The 14,509-nt window shown below is 42.6% G+C and overlaps 1 protein-coding gene across 1 annotated transcript in view; it reads left to right on the top strand.

Annotated features, from left to right (window-relative positions):
• The window catches only part of Ryr2 (ryanodine receptor 2), a 533,102-nt gene that overhangs the window by 327,004 nt on the left and 191,589 nt on the right, over positions 1 to 14,509 (top strand). Inside the window, exons 24-26 of the mRNA XM_060372656.1 lie at positions 2,883 to 2,966; positions 7,156 to 7,315; positions 9,829 to 9,976. Of these exons, the coding sequence (XP_060228639.1) occupies positions 2,883 to 2,966; positions 7,156 to 7,315; positions 9,829 to 9,976 (392 nt within the window). The remainder of the gene's footprint in view (positions 1 to 2,882; positions 2,967 to 7,155; positions 7,316 to 9,828; positions 9,977 to 14,509) is intronic.

Raw genomic sequence — 14,509 nt, 5'->3', positions numbered from 1 at the left:
ACAAACAGATATGTTTATATGCAGAGAAACAGACAGACACATACACACACAGAGGCACCGGCATATTCATATACAGAGATAGAAAGAGACATGGACAGAGAGACACACATTGGGTTGGGTGATGTGTGAAGTTGTGATGGGCTAGCCCACAGAACCAAACAGCAGTTCTCAGAATGGATTCTTCCTGAAACATAGCGCTTGGCTTGAGGAAGGTCAGTCAGTCTCTTCTCTTGGGCTTTCACATGTCCCAAAGTCAATCTATTTAAATGTTACTCTCAATCAACAAAACAAAACAAAAAAACACCTTCATAGAATGATCTAGAATAATGTTTGACCAAATGCCTGCATACTATGACTCACTGGAGTTTATGCATTGACCTAACAAGTCACCATAATCAAGAGATGTTTGCTGAGCTGAGAGTAGATGCCAAGCTTGTCCTGAGTTTCTTTTTATCTGTAGCCTACGAATATCTTCTCCAGTCAGCTCCACCCCCCCACCACAAATATCCCTGTCTCCTGTGGACATCTGTGTTGTCTGCCTGGCAGATTTCACTTCTTCCATAACCCTTTCCGCCAACAGAGCCTTGCTTTTGAGGTATTAGTGATTCTTATTAAAATAGATCTCAAAACTATTTATGAAAAGCATAACTTGCCATAGTTCGAACTTTACTGAAATTGCTTGTGAGTACCTTCTCGCTCTCACACTGTGATGGATTCAGGAGTTCCGTACCTTGCAGCATGCCTTCTTCACAGCAGTCACCTGGTGGATCTCCACTGCCCTGTGTCTTTGTTCAGGCCTGGCCTGTGATGGTCACTCTCTGTGTGAGATGAGGCCACACTTTTTCTAGGAAGTGTTTGTTGGGAAGAAGGTTAAAAGGCTGCATGAATCTGTACTGAGAGGGTCACACTACAGTTTATAGAACCCTGTGGCTCTCTTTAGAACCCATAGGAAAGGGCTGGAGAGACAGCCCAGTGATTAAGAGTACCTACTTTTTTCTCAGAAAATCTACAACCTTTTGTAAGTTCACCTCTGGTCACTGTCCTCATGGAAAATCCACACATATACGCACAGTTAAAACAAAATAAAATGGTAAAACAAACAGCCCATAAAAAGATTATATATACCAACTGAATTTTCAGTGCTTTAGGTTTACCTATGGTATCATTGTCCATGTGACTTTATCAGCATAGATTCACAGTCCCTACCTTTGCAAAGTGTAATGTTGAGGCACCAATTTTCCTTGATAGGAATGTAAGAACTGTCAAAATTCATGCAGAACGCACACACACACACACACACACACACACACACACCAGCTTAGGAATTATGGTATAATCAGTTTTCTAGGTGGGCACGCATTCACAGGCTTATTATCTAAATTTAAAATAAATCCAAACATTATTGTCATCCTTTAATCACTTCAGAGCTGGCTTTGGCATTCTCAGTTGATGGTTTCATAGCCCTCTGCATGTCTCATTGATCCCAAGACCCGGATGAGAAGTTCCTGCTATCATTGTACAGGATTTGGCACTTAAGCATTTAACAAGTTCTTACTGAATGGATGGTTGAACAGAGGACAATGGTTAACGTGCTTTCTTCCCCAGGACCCTGTTCTTGAGTATATACAACTTGGATTGATTCCATAAGACAGTTTTCTGTTCTTCTGTTGCTGGTTAGCCTTGTTTTGATTGGAAAATTCTTTATTTTATTAATAACATCTCCCCATTCACCCATTCATCCATGAAGTTATAATAGATGGCTAGATAAAATATCCAGACAGACATCATGTATGTCGATGTCTATGTAGGCAGATGGAGACCCAGGCACTTACGAGTTCTATGTATTCAGTTATTCATTATACCATTGTTTAAAACAGCTAAGGAATGAAAATAGCCTTGAAGGACTCTTAAATGAAAATGGGTTAAAACACTTTGACAGTTCCAATAATAACAACAAATAACCCACTTCAGTGATGAAATGGCTCAGCAGTTAAAAGCACTTGCCGCCAAGCAGGATGGTCCCCAGGACCTACACAGTGGAAGGAGAAAACTGACTTTCACAGGTTGTTTTCTGACCCCCACTTGTATATGTTTCCCTCCGCATAAATAAAAAAATACATAAACAAATTAATAAAATATTTAAAAAAACACAAGAAATAGGTCTGGAGAGAGAGTTCAGCAGTTAAGAGCAATAAGTGCTCTTGTGGAAGATCCAGGTTCAGCTCCAATCATCTACATGATAGCTCACAATCATCTGTAACTCCAGTTCCTGGGACTCTAATGTCCTTTCTGACCTTCACAGGCACCAGACATGCACACAGCACCCAGACATATGTTTAGAGAAATCACTTGTACACATAAAATGAATCTAAAAAAAATTAAAGTACAATATATAAATCTCTTTGGGGATTTTTAAGTAATCAGCTTTATATGTGATAGCGATGCCATGAAGGTTGTAGTAGAATATAAAAAATAGCAAGTTACAGTGAAATAGCTCCTGCACGTACTCATTGTGGTAAAAAGGATCAGTGCCAGCACTCCTGTGCAGACCCGTGTATCTGATTTTCCAAATGCAGAGACCTCTACTCCAGTACAACATAGAAGAACTGGAAATGCTAGGTGTTTAGAGAAAGAAACATAGTTGTGTAGAAAAGGCTTGAGGGAGGGTCCAACTTTTAATGCTAAGGGTTTGTGCCTTTTTAGTGTTTGTCGTCCTTGCCCTTACCTGGAACTAAATGAGCTGTGTTTCCTTTAGCTTTTGAAGCAGAGCCTTGGGTTTCTCTTGCAAGGTGGACGGTGAGATCTCACTCCCACGTATTCTTGTCCGGGTGCTTTCAGATGTAGGGAAGTTGTTCTTCAGGCTCATCTCTGTTTTTTTCCAGGACTTTGCTGGCATTAGGATGTCACGTGGGTATAGCAGACGAACACGCTGAAGAGAAGGTGAAAAAAATGAAGCTGCCCAAGAAGTAAGTTGAATGACTCACCTGTGCCTGATCACTGACATGCATCTTCAGCGCACTGGAATAAACCTTGAAGGAGACAGACAGGCCTGTGCTACACCATGAAATATTGAACAGACTGAGGAAGTGGCTCAGTAGCCAAGCACCTGCCTGCAACGGTGGAGTCAGGAGTGTAGATTACTAGGGATCCACATAAATACCAAGTGGGCGTGATGACTTCCTGTTGCCTGAGAAGGTAGAGACAGGATCCCTTAAGCAAACTGGCTAGCAAGACTTGTCATATTGGTGGTGGGTGATTCTTTTTGTTGGGAGATCCTGCCTCACTCCATGAATAAAATGAAAGAGAAATGGAGGATCATTCTGGGCATCAATCTTAGGTGTCCAGATGCTTATAAACAAATGGTCCATGAGTTCTTAGGGACTCTTTATGTCTCATCTCCCAGTAGGGAACCTTGGAATTACAGATGTTTACACCACTCTGCCTGTTCTGGGGAGGGTCCCAAACTTGGGTCATCAGGTTTATGTGGCAAGTACTTTTGCCCACTGAGTCCTCATTTCCTCAGTCCTCTGTGTTTGCATTTTGAAGTGACACCTCTTACCTGCTTTTTGTGTCTCTAATGAAAACGGATCCTCTGTGACTAGACAGCCACAGAGGAATTTTCCTCCAGAGCTTTATCTTCAACCCATCTCCTCACACTACTCAGTGTTCTCTGCCTCTCTTTGAAAAGATGCTGTCTACTGAGTGTACTTAGTGATCGCTCTTCCTCTCTTGAAATGATCTTTTGTCTTGATTCAAGAAAGCTGAGGAGCAAAAGAAAATTCCCCAAAAGGAACTGAGGTGTGGCCCTGCACCCTGTCAGTCAGTTATTTTAAAACAAACAAAAATGTGTGAAATAATAGAAGGAATATAAGCCTCGACATTCCCAATTCTAATTTCTGTTTCAAATTAATTCTGCTCTAGTTGTCTTTTGGAGAGTGTGGTTTGAGTATTCTCCCTACCCTCTCCATGGAAAGGTCAGCCAAGTAAGTGTTCATTTCTAGATATGCTTCCAGCAAGACATGCTGTTCCCCTCTCCACTGTCTGGTTCTCTGAAGTGTCCCCATTTGTTCCAAGGCCCTGGGAGGGCTGATTTGCCGAGCAAATTTAAAGCTAACGTCTCTGTAATCCGGACTTCATCTTCTCGTGTTTATCATGAATCTTTCACAGTGATTTCCCACCTTCATTTAGCTTGATCCATACTAAGGAGGGTAAGAGTGGCTGGGAAAAAAGGGGTTTCTTGAGTGCTTTGGCTACAACATGTTAGTTGGTCTTTTTTAGGCTCATTTACAGTACCCCCTTAGGAAGTCTGTGGGTCCTGTGGGAATGGACTGCTAAACTGGTCTGTCGCTTAACAGGAACCTCCTCTGCTCATACAGTGATATGAATGTTGTGGTTTACACCCTCAGGGATTTTGATGCACATGGAGCAGGCAGTTCAGCAGGATATGTGTGGATTACTTTTGTTCTCCTTTTTCACAGAGCATTAAAAAATGTACTTTAAAAAAACCAACACCCAGACTATAGTTTTTAACTTTATTTTACCAGATTATATACTTGGCAAAATAAATCTGTAAGATAATAATTGCAAGGGAATGTATTGGTTTTTTTTTTTTTTGGTATTGTATTTGAGTTACAGGTGTGCTTAATTATATATTATATATAAAATAAATATATGTGTATATACCTGATGATCTAATTTTGTAGAATTACTGGCACCGAGAATAGGGATGTTCAAGTAGGTGTACTAACAAATCTATGAAAGGCGATATAGTAGGCGATTCTGTTAGGATTTTTTTCAGAAAGTTCTATAAGGTAAGGTGTGTCTGTTGTTGGAAGGGTACTGGATTTTGCTCTTCAAGAATTGTTACAGGAATTATTCATTATTTCCTGTGAATTCTTAGGAATCAATCTAAAGCTTTATTTCAAGCTGTTTAGATCCCAAGAATAACATCAGTTTCCTTTTATTGAAAAGCCTCAGCTCTTTATTTTTTCAAGATAGTACTTCATATGAGCCATTGGTTGATCACTGTGTACCTTATTAAATAGCATTAGTATGATGAAATGGCATTTTTAAAAACCAAAATACATTTATATGTTTCTTTAAAATATACATTTTGGTTTGCTGATTTTACTCTTGTGTATGTTCATGTGTATGACTCTGGCATGTGCTGTAGCATGCGTGTAGAGGTCAAATGAATGGCCTCAGGTGCAGGTCCTTATATTCCACCTTGTTTGAGACAAGATCTCTTTTATCATCCACCATGCTTTCGGGGACTCTTTTTGCCTCTGCTTGTCAGTTTACTTAGGAATGCTAGGATTACAGACATGTCCAGTTTTATCACTGGTTTTATAAGGTTTTATATCTACACGTGCGTCCTCACACTTGCACAGCAAGCACTTAGCTCATGGAGCCATCTCCCTAGATCCTGGATTGATTCCTAGTTTCTTTCTTAGGATGTACTACACACAGAAATGTGGTTTAGTAATGACTAGCTCCCTGTGAGGCACTCACTAGGCCAGCAGCCTCAAATGCATCCCGGAATGTTTGACTTTCAAAGGCACCTACATTTGTCTTCACAAATGAAGAGGTGATTTGAAGTTAAGGAGCAGATGGGAAGAGGTTTGGGTGAAGGGTTAGGCACTTTTGTTTTGGTGAGGTTATTAGTTAACTTTAAAACTTCCTTTTTTCTCTCCTTGCGCAGGGTGATAGAAACTCAGGTGAATAAACACAGTTATAAACACAGTCCTGGGCCGCTGAGACAGCTGGATTCCTGGGGCTGCCTGGTCATCCAAGCTAGTCTTCTTAGTGATTTCCAGGCCAGTGGAGGAATCTGTCTCAAAAAAAAACAAGATGCATTGCACCTGAGGAATGACATCTGTCCTCCACACGTGTACATTTGCACAGGCCACACACACACACACACACACACACACACACACACTACATCAGAAAATGAGCATCATCTAATTACAACCCAACTTCAAATTAACAGGTATAAGCACAGCTTCACAGCTCTCACTGAGATCATTCACAGATCAAAGCAAATTAGGGGGAAACTCTATGTAGGGAGAGGACTAAGAATGTCAGAATTATCTTGTTTCGCATGAATAGAATTGCCTGTAATGTTTTATTAAGAATCCCTCCCTCCCTCCTCTAAGCTATCAAGGTGCCTCCTTGGTTCATTACAGGTGGCAGGAAAGCCTCTAGTTGGCTTTGCTCACCAAGAGGCATCTTTTTCTCTTTGAGGATGACTTGCATGGGTGTTGGCCTTAGTCAATGACTTATAGATTAATCTTCAAACTCTACTATCTGGGGGACTTGATGATAGCTAGTTAGGGAGAGGCCCCTCAGCAGGCCCTTCAGTGCCCAGTGAGTATGCTGGGTATGCTGGTGCACTCATGTAATTCCAGCAGTGGGGAGGTGAAGAGATGGTTGAATCCCTGGGCGCTCACTGGCCAGACAGTCTAGCTACATCAGTGGGCTTCTGGTCGAGACCTTGTCTCAGAAAGCAATATGGAGATAGATAAAGAAGACGCTTGACATCACCATAGATTTCCACACAAAGAAACATAACACACACATACACCAAAAGTTGAAGAAAACCAGTATTAGGGTTGGGGAGATGGTTCTATGGTTAATAACACATAGTGCTTTTACAAAAGACCTGGGTTTGGTTCCCAGCACCCATGTCAGGCAGCTCACAACCCCATGCAACTCCAGCTCCAGGGGATCTAATGTTCTCTTCTGGCTTCTGTTGTCATTGTGCATTCTCTCTCTCTAAATCTTTAAAAAAATTGCATGAAGAAAAAGCACTTAGGTATTGCTTATTTTAAATAATACTTTTGTTTTAAGCCCCCCCAAAGCCTCAGCTATTAGGAGCACACAGCTGTAGGTCCTTTGTGCCTTTCAGATACAGGTAAATGGTATTTGTTTATGTTTTGTTTGCATGTAGACATAAACTAAAGGACCCCATGGCTGTCCTCATTACCCAGGCAGCAACTGAAGCAAAAGAGGCTCAAGCTTGCTGACTGCCCTGTAGGTCTGGTCACCACAGTCTTCAACAGAACAACTGGGACTAGATGGACTGGGAAGGACAGTTCTGTCACAGGATCTCAAGAGAAAGAGCAATTTGAAGTTTCTCTGTTTGCTTTGCAGCTACCAGCTGACCAGTGGCTACAAGCCTGCCCCAATGGATCTGAGCTTTATAAAACTCACCCCCTCTCAGGAAGCGATGGTGGACAAGTTGGCTGAAAATGCTCACAACGTGTGGGCCCGGGACCGAATCCGGCAGGGCTGGACTTACGGCATCCAGCAGGTACCCGGGTTTCTCTCTCTGAGTGTGGATGGTCATCATTTCCAACCGACGAGGAGAAGCTGTGGTTCTTCACAGTTACATCTCGTCTGTAAACGTTAGTGTGCTCATCCATCTGGGCAAGGCAGCTCTGCCCTTCCAGACCACTGAGGTGGTTCGGTAGGTGTAGTAGGTAACCTGCTTTCCTCTCACAACCTGGGTCTCACACCCATTGCCCATGTAAAAGCAGAGGGAAAACCAACTCCGTGAAGTTGGCCTCCAACTTCCACATGTAGACTGTGGAATGCAATGCCCCGCCTCCAACCATATCTACAGCAAGAATAAATGCCGTAACAAAAGAAATGAGGTGCATGTAGCTCTGTGTGATATCATGACAGCACGTGCGAGCTGAGCTACCGTCCCTCCTCACCTGCACCGAGTGGATCATATCACAAGAGGGGTTTGTGGTACGGTATGAGGCATTCCCTACCTTGAGACTGTCTAGGAGAGACTTTTGAAATGTGAAGATTAACCTGCAGCGATAATAAAAAAAGATCCACACTTCCTGAAACTACGACTCACAGTATCAGAATTCCATTTAAAGTTTTGTTCTGTGTTGTTTTTCAGAGTGATCAGATGATATCTTACATGTTACAGAACACCCTCAGGGGGCAGTAGACTGTGAATTACTCCTCCAGTGCAATCTAGGCATGACAACCCTCTGAAGAATAAGTCTGTGAACAGCCTTGCATCTGTTCAGGGCACCAAATGAGTTTTTGTTCCATGTAGGAGAAAAACAAGTTTTCAGAGGTTCCTAGATTTTGGCGTTGAGTATGGATTAATGGTCATAGATTATTTCCTGAATAGAGGGACTCATGGGAGTAGCTGGCAGCCTTTGAGTGGAGGCGGAGGCAGCGCAGCAGAGGGTAAAAGCAAAATATAGCCTCGCCCCTTAACCGCATCCTAGTTTTGTCTTGATATCAAAGTCCTGTGTGCCACTGTTTCCCTCATTAACAAAATACCTGACCTCTTCGTGTGACCTAGAAGGCAACAGCAGTGCCTGGCACCTCACAAATTCTGCAACCAATTTTTACTAGATGCTTGCCACCAAGCTTAGGGTTTTGTAGTTACCGTGTTTAACTCGCAACATTTCCACCAAGGAAGAAAGAGTCTCACTGCCACTTTACACATACATAGTAGGCACAGAACCTTAGGGAGAAGAGTTTGCCCAGTAGCGGCCAGCCAGTAGGTCACAGACTTAGTTTAGGTTCTCTGACTCCAGAGCCAACACTCGTCACTGTCTTAGAATGTCTCTTGGTAGCTCCCGGTGGGATGCCCTTTTTGGAAGACTTTCAGGAGACAAATGGATAATTGCTCAAAACTTAGAATATGTTTCCATTTAAAGTCTAACACATGGCTTAAAATGTATTTTGAAAGTCTTTACCATCTTGAAAAATAATGAAAAATAGCCTTTATTTACCTCCATAAAATAGAGGTGTGTGTGTGTGATGTATATGTGTTTATGTTGTGTGAGGGTGTCTCTGTGTGTGTATGTGTCTATGTCTGTGTGTATGTGCGTGTGTGTGTGTGATGTATATGTGTTTATGTTGTGTGAGGGTGTCTCTGTGTGTGTATGTGTCTATGTCTGTGTGTTTGTGTGTGTGTGTGTGATTGAACTTTCCTCAAGCTTGCTGCCTATCGTCTAAATGACGAAGTTTTTGAGTTTTCACCTTCCTCTCGCTGGCCTTATTTGGTTCAGAAATAGGCTGTGAACTCTTGGAGAGAGTTGCCTGGTAGTTTCCTCTCTTGTTTTGCTCTCTCACAGTTGGTCTCCAACACAAGTATGCAGAGCAGCCAGGGGAACTTCTCCAGCAGTCAGACTCCTGGTGTGCCATTCTGGAGACTATGACACCAGGAAGCAACCAGGGTTCTGGATTGGGATGCTAGGATGGAGGAAGTCAACACCACGTCAGGAGTGAGGCACACAGGAAGTAGGGTTTGAAGCTGTGTTGGTGGGAAGGCTTGTTCTGAGAGAGAGTAGCTTTGGAATGTCACTGTTTCCACAATCAATCTATATGACTTGGTTCCAGGTAGCAGTGAATGGTCAGGCATTCATTCTAAACTTGTGGGAGGAAGGGGAGAAAGAAGAGACAACGCAGAGCTCCTTGGACCTGTCCAGTCCTTTAGCTTGTTTTCTTTTGTTTTGTTTTCTGTGTGTTTGAGATAAGGTCTCACTGTGTAGCCAAGGCTGGTATTGAACTTGCAGTCCTCATGCCTCCTCTTTCCAAGTCTCCAAGCTTAACTCTACAGTTTGTATGTGTGTGCATGTGCATGTGTGTGCATGAGAGAGAGATGGAGAGCCTTCACTACCTCACAGTTCCTCCTAAACTGAGATGGTGTAAGAACTGATGGTGCTTCCTCAGATGCAAAGGCTTTGGCTGTGGGTCGTAGCTCAGCCAGCACAATGCTCGGCTCACTTGTGCCAAGACTCCACTGCTGCATGGCTCAGGTGACTTCAAGCCCTCTCCCCAATACAGGATGTGAAGAACAGAAGAAACCCTCGTCTCGTTCCCTATACTCTTTTGGACGACAGAACCAAGAAGTCCAACAAAGATAGCCTCCGAGAGGCAGTGCGCACGCTCCTGGGCTACGGCTACCACCTGGAAGCTCCTGATCAGGACCACGGTACTGGTTTTGCCTTTTCCCTCTTGGTTGCAAAATCGTGTAGTGGGTTTTCAGAGCCAAAGGAAAGCCTGAAAAGGTAAAGAATGCCAGTTTTTTTCTACTTGAGGTGTCCACTTGAGGCTGCTGGTCTGGGTGGTTCACCCCACCCCTGGGAAGATTAGACTTACCTCACAGTGGGTGGCTCAGTGCTATCCTTCATCTCTGTAAGCCTCCCCTGCCCATGCAGGTGCTTGCTGTTGCTCTTCCCCTTCGGCATTTCTTTATTTTTATCCTCAACCTATCAGTTTAATCTTGATCGGATGATAATTAAATTTAAAGATCGGTAGGGGGAGACTGATCTTTTAACAGCAGTTCACATATTTGTGAACACGGTATACCTTATGCTTTCTTGTTAGTTTCTCTCAGTGATTTTTTTTTTTTTTTTGGAATAAAGGCTATATACATTATTTCTTACGGCAATTTCATAATATTACAGGTAAAATTAGTTTTTATTTAACTTTGTTTAGTATGGTGTTTTGTAATGTGAAATACAAGTTGATACTTGCAGGTTGATTTTATATCCTCGGATCGGAGGGGTGTGTTAATGTGTGTGTGTGTGTGTGTGTGTGTATGTGTGTCTTCTGTTTATTTTTATAAATTTCATAGCTTTGTCTCTATGTAAATAAGACCAAGTCTCATATTTTTTCCTTTTACAATAATTGTGTTTACTTTTTGGTTGACTGAGTATGTGAGGAATTCAGAGCAACGTGAAATACAAGTGGAGAGAGAAGGGACCCAGCTTAGTCTCAGTCTGAGGGGAAACATTTTAACACTTCACTGTTAGACATGGTATTAATAATAAGTAGGATTTTGTTTGGGTCTTTCTTTCTCCCATTCTAGGAACCAAACTCAGGACCTTGTTCCTTGCTTGAACTACTTCCCTGGATCATAGATTTTTTTTTCTTTCTTCCTGTTTTTTTTTTTTTAATTGATTGATTTTTGGTTCTTGACCATGTCATAAATGTATGTGATATTTTTGGATTACCCTTGCCCTCTTATTCCCCAACCTTCACCATTACCAACACTCTCAGGCTTTGGCTGTCGGTTCCTCAGTTCCTGTTCTAGGTTCATGACTTTTGCATTGTGACCCATTTTGATTATCTAGGGCCATCTTTGCCATAAATGGACTAGAACTCTGCATTGGAGGCTTGTGGAGTATTCAGTGGGTACAGAGTTGTGGGCAGTAGCCCTCCTTTTTGCAGTAGTCCTCCCTTTCTTGGAATCTATTGATAGCAAATAGTCCAACAGAGGATAATGCCCGTGGGCTCTTCCTCCATCTACACAGGACTGCTGATTGGCTTGTTCTTATGCAAACCCAGTGCTGAAAAGAAGTGGTGGATAAGTGCTCTCTAAAGCTCAGGGAGCAGAGTGGAAGACAGAGGAGCTGCAGAATGCCTCCTCTGGGTGAGAGATAGCCCTGGGTTAGGGACTCACATTAGCTAAGAATATCCTTTTTTTTTTTTAAATAGGTATCATTCATCACAATGGAGAGATAGTCTAGTTTATGCAAGAATTTGGCATGAATGGCTGTTAATATTAAATGTATATGATTTTGCCACCTGCAAGAAAGAGTATTTTATTTTCTCTAATGTGCTATAAAGTATTGATATTTGGACATTAAGCCAAGTTTTTTATTTCTTGTATAGCCCTGCTTAGTCCTGATGCATCATCTCCTTTTCCTATGTACAGCTAAAACTGTTTGCTAAAATGTTCTTCAGAATTTTCACATCTGTTGTCACAAGAAATGTTGATGTAGAAATCTCTTGTAATGATTTCCTTATGTTTTGATAGGCTTTAAAGCTGGATTCATAATGGAAAGTAGGGATGCTTCTTCTCCATCCACCTATCTTCTGAAAGAATCATCTGCTTTGTTACTGCTTTTTTTTCTTTTTTGTAGGCTTTAACAGTGTTTCGCTGACATTCTCTGAGCCTGGACGTTGTTCCTAGGAGAAGAATTTTTTGTCTTTACTGTTCAATTGAACCAGCTGTATTTACTAGCATAGAATTGTCCACATGTCTCCCTGTCATTGTTTTAATGTCTAAAATCCTATGATTTATTGCTAATACTACCTTACCTCTTCAATTTGATGGTTGTTGGGTCCTTGTTCTTGCTAGCGTTAGAGACTGGGCTTAGGGCCTGCAGCATGCTAGCCATGTATACTAACACTGAGCTATATCTCCCAAAATTTGCCTGTTGGACTATCTTGCTAGCTCTTATACTTTTATTTAGTTCTTTCACGTAGTTTACTTTCTTAAACTGTTTTGAAGTGGCTAGTTCATTTTTTTTTTTTTTGGACCCAGCCTTTTTTAGAGCCATGTTCTGTCATCAGTTTTCTTTCTTCCTGTATACAGTATTATAATTTGTGGTATCTGCACACCTTAGCACTTTTGTTTAGAATCTGGACATATATTATGGACATATATCATATATTATGGCATCTCTTGATTTAGTTGTTATGTGTGCTGTGACTTTTTTTTAAGGATTTTTCTGAGCTAATGTTGTAGAGTTTGTTTGTCACGTGTGGCCAGCTAGTGATCATCTGAGACTCCTTTCTAGGGAGAGGCTGAAACTGCTTCTTGGGACTTGCTACTAGCATCCTACCAAGGCGTTTATAATTTCATTTTAGCATTTGTTTGCCGCTTGTGTACAGCTTCAGGTAAATGGAAACAAAAAGAAATAAAAGGAAAAGGTAAGGGAACATGACTGCTCCTAAGTATTGTGGAGGAGAAAGTTTATATGTGGGAGAGCATAGGCAGAGGCAGGAACCTCTGAGTGGATATAACCAGACTGAGATTTGCCACCTGGGGAGATGGGGAGTGGCAGAAGAAGGAACAGAAGGGAGCCAGGTCAGCCAGAAGATCCCAAAGGTACAAAGAATGATGGTATCCAAAATGGTTGGATTGTATAGGGAAGAGCAGCACAGCCCCCTGCTGGGCTGGAGAAGTTCAGGGTAGCGAGTGGGATATGCCAGCCAGGAGGATCCAATCACAGGTAGAGGCTGAGGGGTTGCAGGTCCGCTTTGATGTGTTAAATAGGCACCTCTGCTATTTGTCCCAGGCTTGTAACCTAACATCAAGGTCTTTCACAGATAAGGCCAGATGGAAGTTCTGCTCAGATCTCTCCTGAATTATATTCATAGCCTCGGGGCGTAGGCACAACTTGGTAGATTTCTAGGAAAACGAGAGTTATTTCCCCACACGTCCTGCGGTGGCTAGCTTGGGCCTGGTGTCTCTGACAGACTATTTGTTCAGCTGTTGTTTATCTCAAAGTTACTGCTACCTTCAGCAGCTGCGATGTGAAAGAACTGCCCCTGCTGGCTTTAACAAGTGTCCCCATGGAGAAGGGTATTTGCATGGAGCTAACTTTTAAAGCATGTTGAATACAGACAGATTTGCAAGTGAGATTTATCCAGGGAAGAAGGCCCAGGAGGTAAAATATTGTTATCTGTCTCTGAATTGGCCTTTGGAGGAATTTCAGCCCTATTCTGCCCGTCCCAGAGACTTGTGGGTAGCTGATTTTGCATTGTGCTTGCAGGACTGTTGTTTTTCAGTGTTTCTTGGAGCTGGAGAAAGGGGCCTGAGGATGGACATGTTACAATTGTCACCGAGTCCGTGCTACAGGGACTGTGTCCGCGCTCCAGGGACTGAGTCATCTGGGTTACTTCTCAGGACTTTGGGGACGTGAATGCTGCTACTGTGCCATTGCTCTGTGGAGCAGAGGATTCTGAGTGTTCTTTATTCGGATGATGGCATTCAGCAGCAAAGGTAGAAAAGAGTGCAAAGATGAGAAGATTCTAGAGAAACATTCATGGTCTGATGAAAAGTAGAGACACTGTTAATAGAGGTGACAATGTGTGTGTGTGTGTGTGTGTGTGTGTGTGTGTGTGTGTGTGTGTGTTTTCAGCAAGCTCAGCAGAGCAGGGAACTGATTTAGAGTTGGGGATAACAGCAGGTAGGGAGAAGATCATTAGGCAAGAAAGGGTAGAACACTGCACAGGCCAGGAAGGAAAGAAGGAACTGCGGCCATTGAGCTGGTTCTTGCTTCCAGGACCCATGACTTGAGTTCAGTACCTGGGACCTACATGCTGCTAAAGGGGCACTGTGGTGCACACGCCTGCACGCACGCACGCGTGCACACACACAGAGACACGAATACGCACAAATGTAGAAAAAGGGACAAAGAATAGAAGAGACTTAATGATTTTATAAATGTATATATCCATACAAGGAACTGAAAAAAAAGAGGAGGAAAACCGTGATGTGTAATGAGTTGTCTCACAAGAATTTAGAGATGGAGCCATTAGCGGTTGATTGAACGCTAGGAAGATTGCTCAGTCGGTGATGTATACTTCTCACACAAGCGAGAGAAACCGAGTATGATCCCCAGAACTCACATAAAACAGGCAGGAACTGCGGCACGTGTGACAGTCACCTCAGTGCCCGCAGATGGAGACAGATGGGTTCCAGAAGCTTGCTGGCCAGCCAGCCTAACTG

The sequence above is a fragment of the Meriones unguiculatus genome, chromosome 19, assembly GCF_030254825.1.
Source record: "Meriones unguiculatus strain TT.TT164.6M chromosome 19, Bangor_MerUng_6.1, whole genome shotgun sequence".
Taxonomy (NCBI): Eukaryota; Metazoa; Chordata; class Mammalia; order Rodentia; family Muridae; genus Meriones; species Meriones unguiculatus.
The sequence above is the reverse complement of the archived record's forward strand: the minus strand, read 5'-3'. Positions and strand labels throughout refer to the sequence as shown.